Here is a 27814-nt window from a genome sequence, read left to right on the forward strand (position 1 = left end):
ATGATTAATCAATGATTCAATATAAGAAAACTTTGCCAAATAGATAGAGAATTGTCACACAAGAAGCAAGTTATGATTCACTTCATTTACAAGATCCATATGTCATTATGTCCCACACACACATCCGAAATATCACACCACAAAGTTTAGGTATGCACGATTTTTATAATCCTTATGTAGGCTGGTAAACATTTGCATTTCCACACGAGCCATACATAGTTTACAATTTTGGGTTCACTAAATTAATTTTGGAAACTTCTAGATAATGTTGCAAATTCCTTTACTTGATCAAGACTCCACAAATTTATGGAGGTTCTAATTTCACAAAATCTATCTTCACATCAAGGTTTTGTGATGATGTCAGGAAACTGATCATCAATGTTGGTTATATCCAATGTTGTCGGGTCGGTAAGTGAAAGCAGGAAGTGGGGAACAAAGACTCTCAGGAAGGTGGCAAGCACATTTGCGTTTCCATACATGATCCAAACATAGTTTACAATTTTGGATTCACTATGTTAATTTTGCAAACTACTAGATTATGTTGCAAATTCCTTTAATTGATCAAGACTCCACAAATTTATGGAGCTTCTAATTTCAAAAAATCTATCTTCACATCGGGGTTTTATTAAGATTTCAGCAAGCTGATCATCAGTGTTCACATATTCAATGGTAATATCTTATGTTGCTGGGGTGGCAAGCGAAAGCGGGAAGTGGGAAGCGAAGGCTCTTGGGAAGGTGGGAAGTGGGAAGCATGAAGAGTCGGAGAATTTTTTTAATAGTTAAATATTTAAAAATAAAATATTACTAAAAAATTTATGAAATAATTATTAGAACCAAATATTAAAAAAAACTTTTTATTAAAATATCCAACATTTACTTAAAGTAAAATCACTATCGGCGGAAATGCCCGTGTTCACCAGTGCATTGGCTAGTGCTTGACAAGATAAAAAAAATTAGAGACCAAATTATGAGAATTTTTTTACCGGACTTTTGGGATTTAATAATGTCTGGACATGATAGAATTTATGGATTTTTAAAATTTCAAAACTACCCCATTATAAGTTAAGATTTTAACTGACCAGTTTTTTTTTTTTTTTCGAATTTTGTACTAGAACTGGAAAGTTGACTTCTTATTCTTTTAGATTTTGGTCTTGAAACTATTTTCAATAGATTCAAATGGGGAGTATTCCCTTATTTACATGTCAATCTTAAGTAAATGTTACTTAAATGACTTTGCATGTAAATACTATGAAGAGGAATGGGAAGAGAAGAGAAGAGAACCATCAAGAGACAAGAATTTGAAGTCTTAATAGTCCATTTGATAGGAAATGCACTTCCCATAGACTGGGAAACACGCATACCATAGAATAGGAAACGCACTTCCCAAATTTAGGAAGCCCGCTTCCTACGTTTCCGAAACACATTTCCCATTTTTTGGGGAAGAGAGCTGCTTCACACTTCCGAAACGCGTACTAGGGAAGTGCAACTTCCCTGTAATGGACGTTTCTTGGTTCCTTGGTAATATCACCCTTAAGTGCATGATCCCTAATGAAGTGATATTTACCTCTATATGCTTGGTTCTAGAGTATTAGATGGGATTCTTGGTCAAATTGATTTTTTCATGGTAGAAATTTGAATATAAATAAAGAGAAAAAATGCGACCAAGGAAGTTACAGGTACAAATGAAGAAATTGTTCAAGAAGAAGAAATCAACTGAAGAGGACCGTTATTGAAAGCCTTTCAAGGAGGCCAAAAGTCAAAAATCACAAGGCTTGCCTTTGAAACGCCTTCCTTTGCTATTCTATCATCTTCCCTCTTAGCCGTCCTTTTTACATGAGAATAAGAGATCGCCCCCCACGCCAACCCACCCCACCTCGTCATGAGTTTCGTCAAACCAATGGGCAAATCTCTAGGGGATGGGGAGACTTCCCTTCAGTCACTTTATTACATTCAAAGAGTCCCCTTCTATCATTACTATGTTAAAGGCACTCGTGTTATCACAATGAATCGATATGCCTTCGAATTTGCGACCTTAATCAATCAAAGTGTTCTTCATCCAAAGCACTCGTGCACAGTAAGCTCCGGCTGCTATATATTCAACTTCAGTGGTTGATAAGGCTACAAAATTTTGCTTCTTGCTGAACCAAGACACTAATGACTGATGCAGATAGTAGGCCCAATAAGTGGCTTTTTGCCCGTTAGGATTTCTAGGCTTTTTATTGTCATGATATTTAGTTTTAAGGATTTTGTTTTCCATATTATTTAGAATTAGGGAATTTATTTATTTTCCATGGATTTTTATTTCGATCGCCTATAAATAGGCCTCATCTATTAGGAATAGTTAGTTTTTGATGAATAAAGATTAATTGAGATGTCTCCCCTCTACAGATTTCTGCTTCTTCCTCTTTCTCCTCTATTCTTTCCCCAAATTTCTTCTTCTTCCTCCTCTATTCTTCTTCTTCTTCTCCTCCTCTTCTTCTTCTCATCCTCCTCTTATTCTTCTATTCCTCTTCCCTGATCCAACACCAAATTTGGTGTCAGAGCAAAAGATCCAGGCTTCTACTGCGAAAGTCTGCTATTCACCGCGAAATTTAGAGCGAAGGATCCAAGTCAGCAGAGGTTCACGTCGGCGAACGTCTCCTTGTTTGATCGTGAAGTACAGTCTAATCACAATCTGGGACTTTTGTTTGCGGCCCCATTATAAACCCAACAGAGCCCCTTTCCTGTATCTCCATGCACCCAAAACAACCACCACAATCCTGTAAATTAGCCTGTCACTCCCCCTCTTTCTTACTATTTAATCTCCAACCAAGTCCCATCTCATTTCAGGAGATTGCTGCCATCTTGCTCGGCCCGCAAAGCAGCCCTAGATTCTAACTGAAGACCCACCCCAAGTCCCTAAGTCTGTCTTTAACAGCAAACCTTCATCCCTGGAGACCGAAAACCCGCGCCAACCTTCTTCCACCAACCATCTGCAACCCATCAACACCCTTATATTGCCGGTTGTTTCTGGAGGGAGAAGGCCAGTTTCCATTTTTGGTTAGTTGCGTAAGCATTGTAACTTAGAGAAGAGGAAGACGACGCAGGAAAGCTTCTTTTCCAAAAAGTTAGAGAGGTTAAATTAAAGAAAGGCAAGTACCTGCCAATATGGCTATGCAATCCCTGATTTTTAGCAACTTGAAGACGTGAGGATATGGGTTTCCAAAGATATAAAGTTGAAAGAAAAAGGTAGAGTTTATCTCTTTACCTGGAAATCTGGAGCACTAGGTCACAAAGGTAACTTTTCTTCTCTTAGTAACGGCGAGTTACAGTTACTCCTTATTTGCATAGTGAAGGCACAACATCACTTTAACTCCTTTTACCTAGTAACCCAGGTTACAGGTTTTAGAGTTTATATATATATATATATATATATATATATATATATATATATATATATATATATATATATATATATATATATATATATATAGAGGAAAAGGATTGTGAGCTTGAGCGCTGGAACCTTATGGTGCGCTTGAGCTCTCAAACCCATGTGGCCCACATTGTTAGGATGATCCAAAGCATTCATTTGAAAGGCCCTTACATAGATAGGGTGTGTACAAAAAATCAGCTCCATAGGATCATCCTAACCCATCCATTTGTGGAGGTCAAAATGGACAGACCACAAATCTGCCCATTTTTGCCCTCCACTTTTGGAGGGGTTAGGATGATTCAATGGAGCTGATTTTTGGTACACACCCTATCTATGATAGGGCCTTGCAAATGAATGGTTTGGATCCTCACAGAAATTGTGGGACCCATGTGATTGGTGCACTCAAGCGCACCATTTGATTCCAACGCTCAAGCGCACCAACACATTCCTCATATATATATATATATATATATATATGAGGAAAGTGTTGGTGAGCTTAAGCTCACCAAACTTATGGTGAGCTTAAGCGCCCCAATCACATGGGTCCCACATTTTCTGTGGTGATCCAAACCATTCATTTGCAAGGCCTTATCATAGATAGGGTGTGTACCAAAAATCAGCTCCATAGGATCATCCTAACCCCTCCTTTTGTGGAGGACAAAAATGGGCAGATTTGTGGACAAATAATGTCTGTCCATTTTGACCTCCACAAATGGATGGGTTAGGATTATCCTATGGAGCTGATTTTTGGTACACACCCCATCTATGTAAGGGCCTTTCAAATGAATGCTTTGGATCATCCTAACAAAGTAGGCCCCAATGTGATTGGGCGCTTAAGCTCACCATAAGTTTGGTGAGCTTAAGCTCACCAACACTTTCCTCTATATATATATATATATATATATATATATATATATATATATATATATATATAAAGTTATCCCCATTCTTCCTTTTGCCATCCCCTTTTCTTGGCATTCAGTGGGTCATGTGAGCACGTGTATATATATATATATATATATATAGAGAGAGAGAGAGAGAGAGAGAGGAAACTGTTGGTGCGCTTAAGCTCACCAAACTTATGGTGCGCTTAACCGCCCAATCACATGGGTCCCACATTTTCTGTGGTGATCCAAACCATCCATTTGCAAGGCCCTATCATAGATAGGGTGTGTACCAAAAATCAGCTACATAGGATCATCCTAACCCCTCCATTTGTGGAGGACAAAAATGGGCAGATTTGTGGACAAACAATGTCTGTCCATTTTGACCTCCACAAATGGATGGGTTAGGATGATCCTATGGAGCTGTATTTTGGTACACACCCCATCTATGTAAGGGCCTTTCAAATGAATGCTTTGGATCATCCTAACAAAGTGGGCCCCCATGTGATTGGGCGCTTAAGCGCACCATAAGTTTGGTGAGCTTAAGCGCACCAACAGTTTCCTCATATATATATATATATATATATATATATATATATATATATATATAATCCTGTGGACCAGATTTTTTGTGCACACTCTATCTATCTTTGGACTATCCAAATAGCTATTATGAGTATATGCATGTCTACGGTGGATCGATGCTTTGGATTCATATTATGAGTATTACTGCTATGATCACCCAGTACCCATCTGCCGAGCCAGAGAAATTGCGAGATAACAAGCCCAATCGTTCTGGATACACATGGTGATACAACGCCGTAATTTAGGTGAACCTCCATTCCGTCGATGGGTGGAGGTCTGTTGAATGGAGGTCTGTTATGAGTTTATGAGAGCTTATGCTCCAGTGGCTCTTTATAGGTATGAGCAGAGGTTGTTACGCGAGGAGGCAGGTCGTTGTAAACATGAAGCTGCAGCCCGACGTGAACGAGAAGCCGAAATTGACGCATCAAATAGATATCTAGAGCATTCCATACGTGAGTGGGATTTGCAGAGCTGCTTAGCGATTTCTTTATCCCCACCACTTGTTGATGATATTAGTTCTCGGGAAGGGGAGACGGAAGTTGCTAACACTATTGAGGAGCCAGATGTTAGTGTTGATGAGATCATTATTGACGTTGAGCCCGTGCTTATGTCAGTACAGAGCCCATGATGGCACATACAAAATCAGAGATGGAAGATATAGAGTCAGAGAGTCCAGTGATTGATGAGACATTACCTGAGCATGGAGAGCTTGAGCATTCCACCAAGGAGATCTTTTCCACATCAAGACAACAGCATAGTGGCAGTGTTGAGTCTCCCGTGGATATTTAGACAGAGGATTTTAGCGCACCGGACGACAGCACTAAGCCCGATACGATTCTAGCAGATTACTTTTTACTAATTTCATTGAGCCTGATGAGACACCAGCTGATGTTAATCTTTTAGAGGATGGTCATGGATTGGTACTGAACATAACTATATGCCGATTCAGGAGAAGTATGTTGCTATCTTCCCAGCCAGTTTACTTCCATAGTGGTTTGTGTTCTTATGATTCTACAGGGACAACTTCTTCCCTCTTGCTCCACCAGTATTTTAGACGCTTCTCACGGCTGTCATGAGCATTTGACATCAAGAGTTCCTCCGATGAATTACGACACCTACTGCTTTAGTGGATCGTTTACATATTTGATCCAGGCGGACTAGAACTGGAGGGAGAGTTCTTTTCAAGAGGCGGAGAATGATGCAGATAGTAGGCCAATTAAGTGCAATATTTGCTCATTAGGATTTCTAGGCTTTTATTTCCAAGATATTTATTTTTAGGGCTTTTATTTTCCGTGTTATTTAGAATTAGGGAATTTATTTATTTTCCATGGATTTTTATTTCAATTGGCTATAAATAGTCCTCATGTATTAGGAAAAGTTAGTTTTTGATGAATAAAGATTTATTGGGATTTCTCCCCTCTACAGATTCCTTCTTCATTTTCTCCTCTATTCTTTCCCCTTAATTTGTTCTTCTTTCTCTATTCTTCTCCTTCTCTTATCATCTTCTCGTATTCTTCTTCTCCTCTTATTTTTCTATTTCTCTTCCCCGTTCCTACATCAATGACCTTCCTAAGAACTGGCATGTGGCACTGGTGCTTTTTCAATCAATTAGGCAACCAGCAAAATCAACATCCATATATCTTATAAGCCTGAAGTCTTTGGTTCTCTCATACCATAAACCAAACTAGGTGTGCCCTCTAGATACGTAAAGATTCTTTTCATGGCAAAGGGATGTGATTCCTTAGGAGATTGACTGATATCTCACATATTCTCATATACTGAACATGATATCAAGCCTACTTGCAGTCAGATGTAATAGTCAGATGGAATAGGCTACCTATGTCTCTTTTCATCAACTATTGTGCCGATTTCATCTTTCTCAAGTTTGGTGGATGAGCTCATAGGAGTAGACTTGAAACCTACATGGCGTTGATGCACATATCATTCCCATTATTATGGTGATTTTTAAGAAATTTTTTGGAAGTTATTTGATATTTTCCTGATTTTTCTAGAAGAAAATCCAAAAAACCCTTTTTCGATTTGATGAGAGTTTTCTCTCAAATCAGTACTTATTTTGATGGGGAATTGCTTCCTTTTAGGCTTTTTTTGGATATGAACACAATGATGGTGCCCTTCTATCGTTCGGAGCTCTTATGTGGGAGTTCCATCGACTTTTTGTCGGCGGATCCAGAAATTCCGTGCTTTAGGTTATTGAGAGTTTCCTCTAAACTCTTGACATATTTTGAAGGATGCATATTGTGGCAATGTCTTTTCTTCGTATCGGAGCTCGTATGAGGGACATATTTTGAAGGAGAAATATGGGATCTTTATTACATAGGAATATGGTGGGATTGTCTTTTTTCATATCGGAGCTCGTATGAGGGAGTACCACCAACTTTTGTGGCTGTATTAGTTGGGCATTCTCCATTTTTGGATTGTTTCCTATAGAATCTGTTTTTTTCACACTACTTACATTTAGGGGTTGAGAATCTCCGCCTTTGGTTTTGTTAAAGTAAGTATAAAAGATAAATAACGCCTTTATCCAACAGCTTAAGCTATTGGAGAAGTTGGTAAGTTAACATGGTATCAGAGCAAAGGTCTCGAGTTCAAACCTCCCAGATAGCAAAAATCCACATGCGATGGTCAGCCCAAAGTGGGACCACATGTGCCACATGTTTGCCAAGTGGGCCACACGTGCGGGGGAGTGTTAAACTATAAAAGATAAATAACGCCTTTCTCCAATAGCTTAAGCTTTTGGAGAAGTTGCTAAGTTAACAGGTTTGTTTGAGGCTTTTGGAGAAGTTGGTAAGTTAACAGGTTTGTTTGAGGTATCTCACAAACAAATAGCTTCTTTGGACGGATCTAAAGTGCTGCCTGGACTCCTAGTAAATGTTTCGGCTGCCGGGACTCTGAGTAATGGTTTTTGCCTTTCCAGCGGGTCCCTACGAGGGCAATCCTAATGTGCAAATCACATTGTAAAGTTAGATGGCACCAACTCTATGGAATGTGCCCAGTTTTCACGGGTGTATATCGAAGGACAGGGCAAGCTTGACTATGTTACTCGCCGGGTGTAGTAACCCAAATCAGATGATTCGAATTATGTTAACTGGGAGCAAGATAATATTGTCATGTCGTTGTTGCTTTCTTTGATACAATTGCATATTAGTCACATTCTCCTATTCTTGAGAATAGCTAAAGATATATGGGATCGGGTTGAGATGACTTATGCATAAAAAACAAATATTGCTTGTTTTTACTAGCTTTGACTGGAGATTGAGAATCTTAGACCGGGGTAGGAGATGAATCTACCATATGGCCATATTTAGTGGGGGTTGTTATCCCATTCATCTCCAAGGACTTCTTTACTTGATGCATTTTATTGATGTTTATGGTATCCCAAGCTGTCTCTCTTTTTTTTTTGAAAGATGACAAAATATGTATGTTAGAATAAGACCTATTCATAGGGTCATTATGGTCATTTTATGCCTTCTCTTATTATATAAATACTTTAGTGAGGGGGAGGCATGCCCTAACTCACTATTCTCCTTTTCCTCTCTCTCGTGTAACATGGTATCAGAGCCCTAGGGTTTCTGATCCCTAGGATCACCGTTAGCCTCCATCTTCTCCATCACCTCCCCTTCTCTTCCACCTCGACAACAGCCACCGAGCTGCACCCTGCAGCCCATCCCTGCTACCTTACAGCCTCCCACCCCACCTCCCTATTCATACGACTCACTCCTCCCCTCTCTATTTCCGTCAAGGCCCCACCCACCCCCCCCCCCCCCCCCTCTCTGCCGTATACCCCTAGCCCTTGTTGTATAGCCCCTAGACCTTGCCGTATACCCTCCTCCCTTGCCTTATCCCCTAACCCCCTTCTCTCTACCGTAATACCCCTCGCTCCCTTGCCGTATACCCCTAACCCCCCTCTCTCTGTCGTAAGCCCGAATGTACGACCCCACCCCCCTCCCTACACTTGTACGACTCCACCCCCCTCCCTGTTCACGTACAACCCCCCCGCCCCTTCTCCCTACCATTGTCAGCACCCCCCTCCCCCCCCCCTAACTGCCACAATAGGCTCCCCTCCACCTTTCCCTGCCCTCTTCTGTTCTAAAAATCTTTTATTTTCTGCAACCCTAACCTATCTCCAACCCCTTAACTGGTACAATAGGCTCCCCTCAACCCCCTCCACCTTCCCTCACCCTTTTCTGTTCCAATTTTGTTTAATTTTCTGCAACCCTAACCTCTTGTCCCCACACCGGCCTTTCACAGACATCATGTGCTGATTTTTTTCTATTTTATTGATCTCTTCTTCGCGACTTTGCCTCGCTCTCTCGTTGGCCACTTCTCACCGCTCGTCCCTAGTTCGCGACGCCGCGTTATGAGCCACTCTTTTACCTAGTTGGTCTCTCCCTATCTCTTTTTTGTTTTTCCCTTCGGTGTGGTTGATTGTTGGGGGGATTTCTCTCTCATAATCGTTTGTTGTCCCTATGGAGCCACCTGTCATTGTGGATCCCTCCTTGGGCATGACCACTGAGGTTTGTGCCCAACCTTGACCCTCGACTACCTCATCCTCTACTACCTTGGCACCTGTGGAGGGATCTTACCCACAGCTGACTACTGCCAGGCTTGATGGGACCAACTATTTATCATGGAAATTTGCAGTTGAGACATATCTTCTTGGGCGAGGCAAGGTCAGTTTCCATCGTCAGGAGCCTCCCTCACCTAAAGACCTTACGTACGCTTGTTGGGAACTAGAGGACGCCCTGATTCGCACTCTCCTCTGGCAGAGCATGACACCATCTATCTCATCTACCATGATTCTCAAATCGACTGCGAAAGAGATATGGGATCACACTGCCTGGACATATTCTGGGGTTGAGAACCTTACCTGTATTTGAAACACGTACTCTGAGTGGATGTGACTACGCCGTGGTGATGTCACTTGGGGTTCACTACTGCTAGTTTGTCTCTTTGTGTCAGCAGCTTGACATTTTCTTACCTCTTACCTCTGATGTTACCGTTCTTCGCCGACAGGGGGAACCGATTCGTGTGGTCCACTATCTTGAGAGTCTGGGCCCTGAGTTTACTCATCTGCGCCATCAGATCCTTGATTCAGACAACATTCTGTCACTGACAGAGGTCTATTCACGTGCTCAGCAGTGTCTTGGCGAGTCTCCGTCGTGGCTCCCTGCTGATAGCTTTGTCGTCGCAGCGTATGATAGTGGTAGTCGATCTATTCGGGGCGGTGGTTCCTTTCCACGAGGCTGTGGTGGTGGCCGTGGACGTTCTTACTGTACCCACTGTCATCGTGATGGCCACCAGATTGAGACTTGCTATACTCTTAACCCTCAGTTTCTTCTGTCTCGCTCAACTCATCTCTCGACAGCCAGTTCCTCTGAGGCGCCTCTTCCACCCTCTAATGGTGTGCCTGCCGTTGTTGATGATTCATTTACCTTCACTAGGGCGGATTATGAGGATTTGCAATGCCTTCGTCTGAGTATTCACGCTCCCACTGCAGGCTTTGCTCAGCCAGGTAGTTCACCCACGACCTTACTCTCTAGCTTCGTGTCCTGGACTATTGACTCGGGAGCCTCCAACTTAAGTGCATTTACTAACCCTTGTTCAATTAAAGCATAAAAATAAGTAAGGTTAGAGATTACCAATCACCACACGTGCAAGAGAAGAAAAGGAAGAGAGAGAGAGACAATGAACACAAGATTTATAGTGGTTCGGTTTATCACAAGACCTACTCCACTTTTCACGTCCATGCGTGAGTTCCACTATCTCGATCCTCCTTCAAGGCCGGATCAATGAGCCATTACATGACCAAGCTTTTCCATTCTCAAGGGCCAAAGCGAAGCCCATCTGCCCCTTCGGCGAGAGGACACACCCTCATACGCCATCTTCACCTTTCTTAACGGGCCGAAGAAGAGACCCTCGTCTTCACCTTTCTTAACGGGCCGAAGAGAAGACCCTCTTCTTCACAATTCTTTCCGGGCCGAAGAGAAGACCCTCAATGAAGAACAAATAAAAATAAGAAACACTCAATGCCTCTTAAATAGGCGGATTACAACTTTGTAAGCTGACATTCACTCCTAAAGAATAAGCAAAAAAAGCCATATGGAGTGCCTCTTGAAAAAATGTAGAAATGAAAGCTCAAAGAGGTTTTGCTTTTGATTTTCAAAATGAAGCACAAAGATAAATGGGATTTTATCTTTCTCAAATGTTCAAAAGCTTGTAGAGATAGGTTTTAATCATGTATATATAGTATTTTTGAAAATATGACCGTTTGGGGTAAAACTGTAAATAACTGGCTTGAAAAAGTCAAGCAGAAAACGCCCCAACAACTAGTTTGCTAGACCGCGGCGGTCGACCGGGCTACAGCGGTCGTCCGCCCCTATCGGGTGCCCTTTTATATTTTCGAATTCCTTACCGTCGCGGTCGACTGGCCCATGGCGGTCGTCCGGCGAAGGCTACCTGTTCGTACAAAAATTTGGCTCAAAAACCTATCTGCGGTCGTCCGCCAAGCCCAACTTGGATGTTTTCTGGATTTTCAGAAAATCAATCCGCGGTCGACCGGCCCGATAAATTTCGAGATGTCCTGGACTTCCAGGTTCTATCTTGAGGTCTCCCGGCAAAGCCCGGTCGACCGGCCCTGTGTGAAATTCCAATTTTAACTTTAAAAATCAGGTGCTTTTGGGCATGGTCTTGGGCTTAAGTCCTAGGCTTTCAAACACATTTTTGGGTGTGTATATGGTTTTCAAAGATGTAAAAAGTTAAGTATGAAAACCATTTGAAAACCTTTTGAAAGTGCATTTAAACGTAAAATCAAGAGGATTCCAAATACATTCTAAAAATGAATACCATGAGTCTTCTTGGAATGTGTTGGCTCCTTTGCACTTTCTAGGACTTCTTCAGCTTGAGTGAACATCTTCAACTTGATATGGCTCATGTGACTTCTCCAATCTTCAATGCATGTTGAGGTACATGAGGTGTCACCATGGCATGTTCAACTCCAAGCTCCTTGACACTTGCTGGGAACTTGTGAAATCTTCATGATGAGCTTCTTGATTTGAACATCTTCAAATGAGGATGTCTTCACTGTAGGTGCAAGCACTTGGTTCCTTTGCTCCTTGATCCACAAGTCATGTGTTGTGAAGAGTTGTGTAATGACGATTATGACATGAAATTCCTGTATACAACACAACACCTCAAAGCAACACATCAGTCCATAAATGCTAATCAATTTGGTTTGCTAGCATCAAAAAAAGAAGGTAAGGTAAATAATTAACCCATGGGAACCCTTGGGCTTACACCCTTTTCCCCTGACACCTCATATCTGCTTTGTTCATCAATTATGTCCTGGTAGGGACAAACTCGATCCTAGGTCAGAACGATGTGTCTTTATGGGTTACTCCCGAACTCAGAAAAGCTATCGTTGTTATAGTCCCCGTTTTCATCCGTGGTTTGTGTCGACGTTGTTACATTCTTTGAGTCTGAGCCCTTCTTTAGTCCTTCATCTGCGCCTACTTCCTCTCTTCTAGAACCCGAGGTTACAGTCTCTCTTGTGCTTCCTGAGTCGGTTCGGGTACCGCTTCCTCCACCATCAGAACCACCGTCTCAGTCTCTTGCTATTCAAGGTGACTCTTCTGTCGCACCATCGCCTCCACCACCTACTACAAAGCACTATCAGAGGTGTCAACGAAAAGATGGGCCTCCACCGACTCAGCTCGAGCCATCGTCTTCGCAGATCGAGATCCCATTATCTTCTACCCAGGTATCTTCTCTATCCTCATCTGTAGTTGCTTCTGACTCACCTATTGCCTCTTGTACACGTTCCCACTCTACTGCAATCATATTTCTAACTTTGTCTCCTATGTTCACCTGACTCTTACTTCCAAAGGTTTTGTTTCCTCCTTGTTTTCTGTTGTGTTGCCACAGTCTTTATAGGAGGCTCTCGCTCATCTAGGCTGGCGTGCTGCCATGGATCTTGAAATGGGTGCACTACATTCGAACCAAACTTGGGATCTGGTTCCTCTTCCATCTGGTGCTCGACCGGTTGATTTTCCATGGGTATTCTCTATCAAGTGTTTACCTGATGGAACTGTTGAGAGATTGAAGGTTGTTAACTTACCAACTTCTCCAAAAGCTTAAGCTTTTGGAGATGTTGGTAAGTTAACTTGGTATCAGAGCCAAAGGTCTCGAGTTCTGGTTAGTTATTTATCTTTTATACTTTAACACTCCCCCGCACGTGTGGCCCACTTGGCAAACACGTGGCACATGTTGTCCCACTTTGGGCCGACCATCGTATGTGGATTTTTGCTATCCGGGAGGTTTGAACTCGAGACCTTTGCTCTGATACCATGTTAACTTACCAACTTCTCCAAAAGCTTAAGCTCTTGGAGAAAGGCTCCATTTATCTTTTATACTTTAACACTCCCCCGCACGTGTGGCCCACTTGGCAAACACGTGGCACATATGGTCCCACTTTGGGCCGACCATCGCATGTGGATTTTTGCTATCTGTTAACTTACCAACTTCTCAACTTTTGGAGAAGTTGGTTAGTTAACAACATAAGAGTAGTTTTAGTCATTATTGTAGATACCTACTAAAAAGATATTAAATTAACTGTTTTTTTCTTGAAGTACTTTTCAAAAAGACCCCGCACTAACAGTTTTAATGAGAAATTATATGGTGCACTCAGATGTATGCACATATAAATGGTACGCACAGCTTATAATTGTTGGATCCTGACTCGCTGGCACCGTATAATTTATCCGGTTACTCATGAAAGAAAGTCGCGTTTAGATCCTATTTATCTTATTGTAAAAATAAAACCGGTATCTGAGCAACATTCTGATTATGATCCATATTGATCAAGCTCCAAACAGGTTTTATGTTTTCTGTGGCTGAGATTAACATTTGCAAACAAATAATTTTGTTCTGTGTCAGTGCATTAGACTTGAAGTGGTGTTGAAATGGGCACCTTTTTGTTATATATGAAGGTATCACGACATTACTAGGTGGTGGAACGGGGCCAGCTGATGGAACACGTGCAACTACTTGTACGTCTGCACCATTACAAATGCGCCTTATGCTGCAATCAACTGATGATATGCCCCTCAATATTGGCTTCACAGGGAAGGTATTTTCTTCTCTCTTACTAGCACTTATAAAATGCTTGAATAAGTACTGCCAATTCATTACCGTCATTGTAGTTGTTTTTAAAATTTATGATATTAATTTTCTGCTACTGTAAAATAATGCTGCATTTTTATATACTGAACTGCCCATCCCTGGTTTATCTCTGTGTGTAAATTTTTTGGGGTTTTGAAGAACACAGTAGATACTTTGTTCCTTTTTGGAACAAGTGTTATGTTTGCTCCTTCCTGTCTAAATACTGTTTGAAGGATACAGCCCCTGGCTTATCTATACGTGTAAAATGTTTGAAGAACACATTAGATACTTTGTTCCTTTTTGTCATGTGTTATGTTTTCTCCTTCCTCTCTTAACACTGTTTGAAGGGTATATCATATTACTCCTTTCTCTCTTAACACTGTTTGAAGGGTATATCATATTACTTGCTCAAGACACATGTTTACATTGTGTATTATTGTCAAATTAACTGTGGTTGATTCATTATCCACTATTATCTATACTTTGTTAAGGTGCTGTAACTGTTCTCTTTTCCTTTCATTATTCATTTTTCCTTTTATCACATAAGTAAACCTTTTTTTGTTCAGGGGAACAGTTCTAAAAAAGACGGATTAACTGAAATAATCAAGGCAGGAGCAATGGGTCTGAAGCTGCATGAGGACTGGGGAAGCACTCCTGCTGCAATAGACAATTGTTTGACCGTTGCAAATGATTTTGATATCCAGGTATTTCTTATCTTTGTCCGGTTTTCTCTGCATTAACTATATCTCCTTCCTTTGATGCCTTAGCCATTTCTGACAGGTTAATATCCACACTGACACCTTGAATGAATCTGGATGTGTCGAACATACAATTGATGCATTTAAGGGGAGAACAATCCATACTTACCACAGGTGAGCTACCCATACGTACTCATTTCGTTGAATATGCAACCACAGTCAAAAGAACATATCTTTACTCTTTTCTTTGAATATGTACAGTTTATCTGCACAAAGAATGCTTATAAATGAATGTTCTTACATTTTAATTTAGTTTATGAGTGCAGTTGTCTTTGTTTTAATGTTCTTTGTATATGTTAAAGCATTGGAATATTTAATGATTGTTGCTTCTATTATAACAGTACTTTTCTATTTTACAAAATATTCTATTATATATGGCTGACTGAAACTGAGGTTCCCAATATTATGCTCAGCTTTAAGCTGTGAAATACAAGGAGCATGCATAGATGGACTTTACCACAGTAACACCATAAGCTATGCCAGGCCTAGTGATGGTAAAGAAGATAAGATTTCCAACATGCCTTTAGTCCATCCTCACATTTTCTAACATCCTATTTACATGACCTTTCGCTACGGCTCCGGTGGGTTCCCTTAACCCAGCCAAGAATTACCCTACCCATCAGTATATAAGTAGGCTCTGACTATAGCTCTCATGTTCCATTCAATAGTTCCAATATGTATTTTGTTGAGAAATAAATATACCCTACTTGGAAGGTCCACTTCAACTCCCAAAAATTATAATAGAACACAATCTTTAATAGCAAACTCTCTACTCAAATAGTTGTTAAATAGTTGTATAGCTTCAGATCATCCAGTGGCAATTGTATCATCAACACAAACCATAGTTGTCATCGTGGAAACAAAGGCTCTTGGATGGTGGAAAGCAGGAAGTGTCAAGGGTTAGAGAAGCATGAAGGGAAGCGACAGTGAAAAGTGAAGGGAAGTGACAGGGAAGCATGAAATTCTCAACTCAACTCAACAAAGCCTTTGTCCCAAACTAGTTGGGGTCGGCTAAATGAATCCTTTAGAAAAATTTCATGAAGAAGTTCAAAGGAATCTATATGGCTCTAATCCTGGCTCTAGTTGGGTTCTTCTACGTGGATCATCTTCTTCCATTCTATCATATCCAAGGTCATGTTCTCTGTTATGTTCCTAACTATCAAGTCTTTGTTGAGTTGAGTTGAGAATTTCACGCTTCCCCGTCGCTTCCCTTCACTTTTCACTGTCGCTTCCCTTCATGCTTCCCTGACCCTTCACACTTCCTGCTTTCCACCATCCAAGAGCCTTCGTTTTCTGCGATGACAACTATGGTTTGTGTTGATGATACAATTGCCACTGGATGATCTGAAGCTACACAACTATTTAACAACTATTTGAGTAGAGAGTTTGCAATTAAAGATTGTGTTCTATTATAATTTTTGGGAGTTAAGTGGGACCTTCCAAGTAGAGTATATTTATTTCTCAACAAAATACATATTTGAAAACATGTAAATTCCAGTTTCCAACCAACATAAGCAATTTGAACCCAACCATCATAAATGACATGCAACACATACTTAAAGTGCCCTCTCTCGATCTCCCAAGGAGTCCTCCGCCTCATGCATGTCGTTATTGGGTGCATACTCCTCATAGCCTGTTTCCTCATCCCGGTCCCCTCTGAACACCTCACCCTCAAGCCGACGAGCCTCAAACACCTCGCCTTCCGACTCGGGGGCGCGAGCACACTGAGCTCAAATCAAAAGCAACGAGGACATTTTCCGCCCTTGATTGGCCCGCCTCAATCGGGGTGAGGTCCCTATCCGTAAAGGTACCCCTCTCCTCGGGAGTCAAGTCCGGGATCTGATTCAACTTTACTAGATTTGGCTCTCCCCAGCTCGTGCCTAAGTCTCATTTTACATCCCTATCATGTCGTTCCATATCCTTCCCCTTCTTATTAACACCTTTTTCAAGCTTGGCAAAAATGCACATGTTTTTCCATTCATGGATGGAGCTCGGCATCTCCGCTACGATCCCTACCTGGGACCGCCGGCTTAGTAAAACCATCTCCTTCTGCCCACACACTTCTTCATAGAGAGGCACCTCCGGAATAGACCCAACGCGATACATCTCTTCATAGCCTCCACACAAATGATAAAGGCAATGATGCATCACCATGTGTTTGAGCCAACTGCGCCGAAGGCACCCCATAGTATCTATGGATTTGAGGGATAATCTCATGCAGAGCTAACCGAAGACCGGTTTGGAAAAAGCCCTCATAGAACCATGCCTCACTCGCTCTCCCCCAGTGGCGCACTCCCAGACTGCGGCAAGCCCAATGTAACCTACTCCGGGATGTAATTGTCCGCCCTAATCCTAGTCAGGTCAACTCTCGTTAGATAAGAAACCTCGAACTGGGGTCCAAGTTGCTGGGGTATCCTCAGGTTCCCTACAGGCTCAACATCCGCTACAACCCTAGGGTTTTCTACATGGGCGCCCCGCCCAACGTCCTAATCTGGAGCACTAGACGAGTCCTCGAGATTAGGCTCGGCATCAGCCCGTTGAAGGACAAGATCGTGGTCTGAATCGCTCCCTATAAACAATGGAGCCTCAGGACTGTTCGGGTCATGCTCGCCCTGAAAGGCATCCCTATAGTCCACCTCGTGGTCCAAACTTGTTGCCTTATAGGCTTCTGACATGATGAACAATTACAACTAAGAAATGAGACTTACTAGAAAAAAATAGTTATAAAAGTACCATGGAATACCGAGATGACCGGACACTTCAAATAGAGAATGATAGCCACACTCAGCCGCGTCGAACCTCGCCGAACTAAACCTCCCGAACCTTCCAAGAATCTCCTTTGCAAGAACAAAGGGAAAAATGAGACCCCTCGTCCTCCTTTATAGATTTGGGCCGCTCCAACCGAAGCGAAAAGTGACATGACCCTTCATATTATGAGGCGCTAGTGGACACATGGCATTATGCCACTGGATACCCGCCATGAGTACCATTATTACTCCGAAACGGCATATCACTATGATTACCGACGTGATGGTTCCGAAAAAGAAGCTTAAGACAATTATTACACTTGACTCCACTATTCCAACCTCGAGAACTCAACCGTCGCCATCCAATTGACACAATGGGTCCCTACCGATCCGAGAACAGATCGGCATGGCCAGGTTGACTATCCAAGAAGGTCCCAATTCGATCTCCAAACAATGCAAACTCCAACCTCTACCGAGCATATGGCAGGCGAATACCTCCGCTCAATGAGATCCGACCGAAGGTGAGCCATCTCAATCCGTCATGAACTGGAAGCCCTGAGGCCAAGCCGCGAGGTCGATAGCATAGGACCAACTCGGCAAAATAGACTGGACTACTTCCTTTGTTCAGAAAGACCCGAGGAAGTGGGGTCAATATGTTAGGGTAAAAATTTACCTCCAATAGCGGACCACCACGTAGAAAATAGTTGCCAACTAGCCCAAACGACTAAAATGGAAATTGAGGACATAATGGTCATTCCACACCCAAGGCGCCAAGGTGGGTAACTATCATTCAAATAACACCCCAATTGGCGCTTGGGATCCAGCCAAAGACTGACCTCAGTGGAAATTCGCCCAATCGGCGAGCTTCGCAGAGGACAAATCTTCGTAATTGCCTCCAGCCCCGAACCATCTATAAAAAGGGTACCCTGTAGCCAAGGTACGCATCTTCGACCCCCTAATTCTACTAGGTACTCTCCTTCGCCATTGCTTTCTGATCTCCTGTTTGGTGCTTCGTACTGACTTCAGTATCGAAGGGTTCCCCAGAGTCCAAACTCCAGGCGCATTTTGTTCTCTGTTCGTGCAGACCCCGCTTCATCCAAGCTCGTCGCTACCGACGACTTTGCCCTAGAGTCCAGATCTCGGCATCAAATGCAATGAAAATGATCGAGTTTTAGTAGGTTAGCGAGGGAGGGCTAATGTAGGCTAGGGTTATGGAAGGTGTAGACAGTTAATAAGATTACCATCAAATACAGATTTCCCATTCCATGATTGGCGGATATGAGTGAAAGGCAGCAGCCTTCAGGATAGCGGCTGGATTGTATGAGCGGCTTGTGATGTCATTCGGATTATTTAGTGCTTTCAACACTTCAATGCGCATGATGAGAAACATATTATGGCCTTTCATTAGCTCATTTGTTGTTGTTTATCTTGATTACATCTTGGTGTATAGTCAGTAATAATGAGCAATTAGCACATCTGCGAACAAGACATAGGGCTGCTCCTCAAGGAGAAGTTCTACATCAACTTAAAGAAGAGCTTGTTCTTGCACAACTACATGGTGTTTCTTGGTTATATTATTTCTGCTAAAGGACTAAATGCTGAACCTGAAATGATGGAAGCCATTATTGAGTTCCTGATCCCAATATCTATTGGTGATGTCCGTAGCTTCGATGGACCTGCTACCTTTAATAAAGATTTATTTGGGCTTTGGCTCCATTATGGGTCCTATTTCAAAGTGCCTTAAGTCTACTACTATTACTTGGGCCAAGGCGGCAAACTGTGCATTTGGCAAAATCAAGTAGTTGATGATCGAGGTGTCAATGCTTATGTTACAAATTTTTTAGAATGTATTTGTAATAGAGCGTGAGGCATTCCTTGGGAGATTGGTTGAGAGCGAACCCATACCATTCTTCATTGGGAATCTATCTGATGGTAAACAACAGTATAACGCATACGATTTCGAGTTCTATGATATGGTGTGTGCTCTGCAATATTTGAGACACTATTTGATATATCATGACATCACAGTATATTTAGATCACAAGGCCTTGCATTATCTTAACGGTCAGAAGTTAAGTCCATAACATGACAAATGGGGTGATTAGTTTTAAATTTAGGTTTCGGTTTCTGTCAGCACGGAAACGGAAACGTTTTGGTTTCAGTTGGAAATTTCAGTGTAAATCTTGTAAGATCACGGAAACATATGCAAATGATGAAATTTTAAGATGCAACTTCCGGAAATGCTAGAATAAGTACAAATACATATTTAAAGAAAATTACATAAGCATTTAAAAAAAACCATTACATAAGCAAAAAAGCCATCCATAATGGCTTAATCACATCCAACACCTAGTGACATGCGTTCTCGCACATGTCTGAAACAATAAAGTCAATGTAATGAAGTACAAGAAAGTACAATGACCAACCATACCTCCAAGGACCCTAACTATTATGTCAATGCCACAGAGTTGCTGGGTGGTATTAATCCAATGCCGATCTGACATCCTTGCATAAGATACGGTTACTTGGCTGTGTAGTCTAATTATTTTTGCCTACCAATTATTATTCTCTACATTAATGAAATGAAATGAATTCCAAGGTGAAATGACTAAAACAAACATTTTCCCTTTACGTGCTTAGCTAGAGACTCATCATTTGCATGATGCTTGGGTTTTAAATTTTGAAATTCCCATATGACTTTAAAAAATAAAATGAAAAGTGGGCCCACTTTTTTATTCAACTAGGATGGGCCCACAAAACATGTTGATAGAGGTAACATCTCTTAAATGTTCTTATTCCATTGCAAATGGTATTGGCACCACTATTTGCTCCATTTACATCTAAATGGAAAATTATCTATAAATGTAACAAATCAAAGGTTGAAAAATAGGGCCTTAATAAGACCTGGAAAAGTTCCAAACTGAAATACAGGGCCTTAGTAAAAAGTAACCAAAGAAACAAGTTTAAGAAAAAAATTCTAAACCTTTTAGCATTTTCCTAAACAAGGTCTTCCAAAAAAAATTCTAAACTTTTTAGGGTTTTACAAAATAGGGTTTTCCTGAAATAATTCCTTGGAAAAGTAGGAAAATATGGACAAGTTATATCTTTACGATACTTTTTGCAGTGACTAGAAAAGGGTGTATGTCCAAGAAAATGATGAACAATCCCATAATTCTAGAAGAAATGAGCAAAGGAATGGGAGGTATACTCACCTCCATTATCATATTGGGGTGCATTGAAAAGGCCCCCATATGGAGTGCAAATCATGGCATAAAAGGTCTAAAAATTAGGGAACTCCTTATCATTAGATTTCATATGATCATCAATAAATGTCACAAAATACCAAAACCTTGAATGGATATGGTTGGAGACGTACCGCATACATCTTACCAAACCAAATCAAAAGATCTACATCTATACATTTGAGGGTAAAGAGTGTGAACTTGTTTCGACAACTCATACATAGATATAGAATTCATGTGCAATAGAAGAGGACAAGGATGTGGTACTGCATTGCGAAATCCACCACTTGATCACCATGATGGAGAAATATAGACTCTTCAAAAGCTAGTTGATGAACCAACCCATCACCTTGGACCCAAATGTCATGCTTTCACCTGAACAGGAGGAGTTACTAGAGGATCTAGGCAAATACAAATGTTTAGTTGGGAGGCTGATTTACCTCACTGTCACACATCCAGATATTGCTTATGCAGTTGGTGTCGCTAGTCAGTATATGAGTGCACTACAGACATCTCATTGGTCGACAGTTATTCAAGTAATGAAATATCTGAAGAAAGCTCCTGGTAAAGGACTCCTCTTTAGAAAACATAATCACATGAAGATTGAGGGATACTCAGATGCAGAATAGGAAAGGTAACCTGCCGACAGGAGGTCTACAAAGTCATGGCCATGGCCTATACTCAGATAATGAAATATCTGCTACTGTACGTTTATTGGAGGTAACTTAGTGTCTTGGAAGAGCAAGAAGAAGGTTATTTGAATCACGGTCAAGTGCAGAAGCCGAGTATAGAGCCATGGCCTATATAGCCTGTGAGTTGATCTTGTTGAGGTCATTTATGTTAGAGATTGGCCTACCATACTCTTCACCTGCGTCAATCCACTGTGACAACAAGTCTGCCATTCATATAGCCATGAATCTAGTCTTTCACGAGCGGACAAAACACATAGAGGTGGATTGCCACTTTATTCGTCATCAGATTCAAGAAAAGGAGATTTGCACAGTGTTTACAAGATCAAATGATCAATTGGCAGACTTGTTTACAAAATTACTGAGTAGGGCTAGATTGAGTGAGTTATGTAACAAGCTGGGAATGTATGATATCTGTTAACCGAAAGTTTAGACAGAGAAAATAAATGAGTTAGGGTTATCTTCCCCTGACTCATATCTTTATACTAAAACATAAAGGAATGTACAAAGTCCTAAATGCCCTTAGGCAAGTTACATATTCCAACACTCCCCCTCAAGCTGGAATGTAGATATCATACATTCCTAGCTTGTTACATATATCACTCAACTTTGACTTATTTAAGGACTTTGTAAACATATCAGCTAATTGGTCCCCTGACCGAGTAAACACAATGCAAATCTCTCTTTTCTGGATTCTTTGACGGATAAAATGACAATCCACTTCAATATGCTTGGTGCGCTCATGGAAGACTGGATTGTTGGCAATGTATATTGCAGCTTTGTTGTCGCAATAAAGCTGCGAAGGAGAAGATGAAATGAAGCCAATTTCAGAGAGAAGTGAACGTAGCCAAATAAGTTTCGTTCTTGTCTGTGCCATTGCCCTGTATTCAGCCTTTGCACTGGACTTAGCTATAACATCCCGCTTCTTACTCTTCCATGAAACAAGATTGCCACCTACAAATGTACAATACCCAGTGGTGGACCGTCTATCTACTGGGGATCCAGCCCAATCTGCATCAGAGAAGCCTTCAACTTTCATATGGCCATGTCTTTTGAATATCAATCCCTTCCCTGGAGCCCCTTTCAAATACTTGAGAATCTGTGTCACCGCAGCCCAGTGAGAAGTTCGTGGAGAGCTCATATACTGACTGACAACTCCAACAGCATATGAAATATCTGGCCGAGTAACCGTGAGATATATAAGTTTACCGACAACCCTGCGATACCTGCCAGGATCCTCCAACAACTCTCCTTCTTCTGGAACGAGTTTCACATTAGGATCCATGGGTGCAGAAGCTGGTTTAACTCCAACATTGCCTGTTTCTTTTAGCAAGTCCAAGGCATACTTTCTCTGTGATAGGAACAAGCAACCTCTATCCCCAAGAAATACCTGAACTGACTCAAATCCTTAGTAGAGAATTCCTTTTGCAAGAAGGTTTTCAAACGTTGTATACCTTGTGAATTGCTCCCTGTGATGATTATGTCATCCACATAAATTATCAACAAAATACACCCAGCTGAAGAGTGATAACTGAAGACTGAGTGATCCACTGCACATTGTTTCATGCCAAAGCGCATGACTGCCTCACTGAATCACCCAAACCACGCACGCGGAGATTGTTTGAGGCCATCGAGTGACTTGCGTAGGCGACACACGTAGGAGGAAGTCTCCCCCTGAGCAACAAACCAGAATCAAAGTAGGGTAAGAGATGAAGATCTAACACATAATAACAGGGAGAAAAGAGTGGTAGGGTTTACCAAGGGATGAAAGGAAGAGGAGGAAAAATGATGTGGGTTGAAAAACTTGGGGTGTGAGGCTTACCAACAAACCTAGGAATTGGGGGCTAGAAAAAAAAAATTCTGATGCGAGGCGAAACGCAGTCCTGGAAACTTATTCCAGGAAAGTGATTTGGGGGGGGGGGGGGGGGTCAGAAAATATTTTCCTGGAAAATTTTGGGGGGTGCAAAATATTCGATCCTGGAAAAAGTTTTTCGAGCTGGTGAGAAAATATTTTGGGGGGGTGCATATCCTCGTTCTTGGAAAATAATTTTCCGCCCTGGGTAGAAAATGGGGGGGGGGGGGGGGGGGGGGGGGGGGTTGCTGCACGGGGGTACAGGATCAGGAGCTATGCACAGGGGAGGAGAAACGTGGCGGGCGGGAGGGAGGGAGGGGGCCTGTGCCTTCTCGGAGAAAACGACTCCTTCTCAGGAGGAAAAAGACAGCGTGCCTCGAATGAAACTTGGCCCGGAGTTGGGTTTAGGGTTTCGCGGCGAGAGGGGAGGGGGGTGGCGGAGAAGATGAAGGCTGACTGATAGAGAACCCTAGGGATCAGAAAACCCTAAGGCTCTGATACCATGTTAACCGAAAGTTTAGACAGAGAAAATAAATGAGTTAGGGTTATCTCCCCCTGACTCATATCTTTATACTAAAACATAAAGGAATGTACAAAGTCTTAAATGCCCTTAGGCAAGTTACATATTCTAACAATATCCATACTCCAGCTTGAGGGGGAGTGTTGAGTATGGGAATGTATATGCGCATACTCTTGTTAGGGGTATATATGTCTTTTCATTATATTCACATAATAATATATATTACTGTGCGTGAGAGGAGTTTGAGAGACTCTCGATTAACGCATTCTTCCATGTTTGTCTCTTCTCTTTACTTCTCCATTCTCATCTTCATATCTATTGTATGTAAACAAATAGTTCTCGCGGTCCAGAATCCACAAAGTAGGAGTTTGTAACATTGAATAGTTTGTATCCATAGAACATCTGGCGTAACATAGATAATGAATAAATAGGAGTTAATTCAGGATTCCAAGAATAGAGACCATACCGGTCTGGCTTTTTCGATGACTCCTGATCAATGGAATGGGATAGAGTACTTATATGTTTTGTTTCCCAGGAGCACATACGGCTGTTCTTCTTCTTTTTCTTTATTTCGGTTCTCTAATTCAAGATATTCTTTTTGATTAGATGATATACGAAGATCTTTTTTTTTATTTTCACTAATGTTTTTATTTTCACTAATGTTTTTATTCCCTTCTCTTTTATATTGAAAATTGAAATGAAAGAGAAAAAATAGATTTCCAGTCACAAAATCAAAAATTCAGGGCCGGGTAACCATATGCTTCGACCAGCATTGAATGCTGGGCCATTCGTTGAAGATAAGAGTACATCGAACCCATATGTGGGGATAAACACCAATCACAAGGCATGAGACGATCCAAAAAGCACTTGATCATGATCAAATCTGTAAGCCCACTTGGGTATTGAGCATTTACCTGTAAGAACACAGTTGGCATATCTAGACGGCCTAAACTTTGGATGCAGATCGTAACAAAAGTCTATGGAGTTACCCTCCATAAAACAATAAGTGCAAAAGTGGGAGCCATGGCCTCCAGTACCACGGTCTCGCCCTAAGTCATGACCACCTCTGCGGCCACGACGACCTCCGCGGCCATGACGACCTCTGCCCCGGCCAGATTGACTGCCTCCCAACTGAGTAGTAAGAGTGGAACATTCAAGAATAAACTCACCAGATCCCTCAACTCGCATGGAGCGTTGCACATGAGAAAATACCTCATCAAGGGATGGCAAGGAACCTAAACTAACAATTTGCTGGCGAATCAGGAGCAAGTCTGGCCCTAAGGCATCAAGGAATTGAAGGACTCACAAGTCCTGCTAATGCTAAGCCTGGACTGTAGGATGCGTGGTCAAATGCAAAAAACATATCCAGTTGCTCGCACAACGCTGCAAATAGAGAGTAGAAGTCAAAGACCAACATGTCGCCACAGTTCAAAAGCAACAACTCCGAGTAAACAACATAAATAAGAAAGGGAACTGCGTGGAAATCGATGTGCGTGGCGGATTCTTGGGTGTGCTAAAAACTAAAAAAAAAATTGTTTCCACCAACCAAACCAAGATCTTTGTTACAACATTGATTCATGGTTATGAATTGAAATACACAAGAACAAAACATACCAATTGATTGACCGATACCGCCAAGTATGCTTGACATATTCCCTGCTAGGTGCCCACCGTTTCTCAAACCCGAGCCGCTTTGGAAGTCAAAGTAGTGGCTCGTCACGCCTTATAGTTGAAGGACGAAGTGAAGATGATCTTAGTGGGATCCAATACCAGCACAAAAACTGAAATCCTTATGGCTCAATTGTTGCTTCCAAAGCAACTAGAACTTGGAACTAGAAGAGAGAGAGAGAGAGAGAGAGAGAGAGAGAGAGAGAGAGAAAGCAAATTTTCTTAGGAGTGGGAGAACTTGAACGAATTTGGGTTTTTGAATTTCCAAAGAATCCCTAGAGAATTCATTTCTTAGTTGGTACCATCTTGAATTTTGAAACGAACTGGAAATAAAACACATTTTATTACTTTGTTTCCAAAATAAACAAGCAAGCCAAAAACATATTTGTGCTTTATAAAAGAATTTCCAAATTCAATTAGGGCCTGTTTGGATACCTCAGATTTTGTATTTGGATTTGGAATTGAGTTTTGAGTTCAAAATGAATAGATCTGCCTGCTCATGTAGAGGGAGACAGAGAGGGAAGGGGGTACTTCCTAGTGGAGGGGAGAGGATGAGGAGCAAAGAGGGTGAATGAAACTACCAGATATGTGGATTTCCAATTTCTTATTTACACAGCAAATTTAGAAATCTGATTTTTTTCACTGTCAGCTGCTGAATTAGAAATCCAAGAATTTGATCCGATCCAAATTACAATGCAAAAGGGGCCGTAAATGTGAGAAATCAAAATCAAAATCTTCTTGGCATCCAAACGGGCCCTTAGTATACCCACAAATCAGAAACCTTTTCCAATTTGGTGACTCTCTTCCTTTTCCATTTTCCACCAATAGGAAGCCAAAAAAACATATTTGTGCTTTATAAAAGAATTTCCAAATTCAATTAGTATTCCCACAAATCAGAAACCTTTTCCAATTTGGTTACTCTCTTACCTTTCCAATTTCCACCAATAGGAAATAAGCAAATTCCAACCAATAGGAATTGAGATAAATTTCAGCCAATAGGATTTCACTTATTCAAACCTGTTAAATAAGTGCACAAGCCTTAAGGGCATTTATGTCATTTCACGCACACATAATAATATTATATTTTTTGTGCGTGGAGAGAGGGACTCTCCTTAACGCACTCTTCTCTCCCTCTCTCTCGTCTCGTCTCGTCTCTGTCTCTCTCTTTCTCTCCCCTTTTTTAACATGGTATCAGAGCTCAAGGAAGATCCTCCCTAAAAGGTACCATATCTAAACCCTCAAACCTCAGCCCTTCCCTTCTTTTTTTTACAGTTCTTTCTTCCTCTTTTTTGGGATTTTTAACCTAGCCCTAACCACATCACCTCTTTATCCCTAACCCTAACCGAACCCTCTCATCCACCCCCTCTATATTTTCGCCCCCTTCCCTTGGCCATTTGACAACCCTAAATCCCATATCCTTTTAAAACTCTAACCCTAGTTCTTTGAATTTTGTGATTCCACTATACCGATTTCCCTTTGTGACTAAATCAGCCCCTATTTGGATTTTCTTAATGATCTAAAGAGGTTTGCCATACTCTTTCTCTTGTTATTAGTGGATTGTGCGGTGGTTATTATTGGTATTGTCTTGTGGTAATCAATTTGTTGATGGTTTCGTGGAAGTGGTGGTGGTGTTGATTGTTGGTTTCTCCGTGGTTAGTTGATGATTTGTGTCGTGATCTCTTGGTTGGTTCATGTGAGTGGCCTTGTTGGAGGGTGAGGTTGATTATTGTTGATGTATTATCATCTACTGCTGGTGGGTATCGTATTGGTTGTTGTCGGTGGCTGTGTGGGAGGTATTTTCATCTTACATGGGTTTTGTCACCTTCATTATGATGGTTGTTTGTTGGTGACTATTTTACTGTTAGTGGATGCGATGGAAGTATTTTGTGGAAGAGTGGTAGATGTTCACTATTATTGATTGCTTAAGTCGTCGATCACAATTTTTTTTTTTTGCTACTTGTTGGTGATTGTTATCAGCGTTGGTGTAGTGATTGCCGACTGTTGTTGGTTGCGTCATGAATCCTGTTGATTCATCTTCGCAGCAGATGACCTCCCTTAAAGATGATGGGGTTCCTGTTTCATCTACGGGTGCCCACATAGGGCCTCCTCTCCAAATTACCTCTATTCATCTTGATGGAAATAATTATCCTGCTTGGAATACAGCAGTTCGTATATATCTTCTGGGTCGAGGCAAGGTTCGTTTTCTTGAGCAGCTTCCTCCAGATGTGAAAGATCCCACTTATGCCAAGTGGGAACAAGAGGATGCGGTGATTCGAT

General features: G+C 41.5%; 1 protein-coding gene across 6 annotated transcripts in view; it reads left to right on the top strand.

Annotated features, from left to right (window-relative positions):
- Positions 1–27814, top strand: part of URE (urease) — a 146843-nt gene that overhangs the window by 103485 nt on the left and 15544 nt on the right. For all 6 annotated transcript variants that reach the window (XM_077370548.1, XM_077370554.1, XM_077370551.1 and 3 more), the window contains 3 exons: positions 13890–14029; positions 14628–14765; positions 14842–14933. In XM_077370548.1, the coding sequence (XP_077226663.1) occupies positions 13890–14029; positions 14628–14765; positions 14842–14933 (370 nt within the window). The remainder of the gene's footprint in view (positions 1–13889; positions 14030–14627; positions 14766–14841; positions 14934–27814) is intronic.

This window comes from Tasmannia lanceolata, unplaced genomic scaffold, assembly GCF_043159265.1.
Source record: "Tasmannia lanceolata isolate RefF3 unplaced genomic scaffold, GAP_Taslan_0.1 ptg000037l, whole genome shotgun sequence".
Taxonomy (NCBI): domain Eukaryota; kingdom Viridiplantae; phylum Streptophyta; class Magnoliopsida; order Canellales; family Winteraceae; genus Tasmannia; species Tasmannia lanceolata.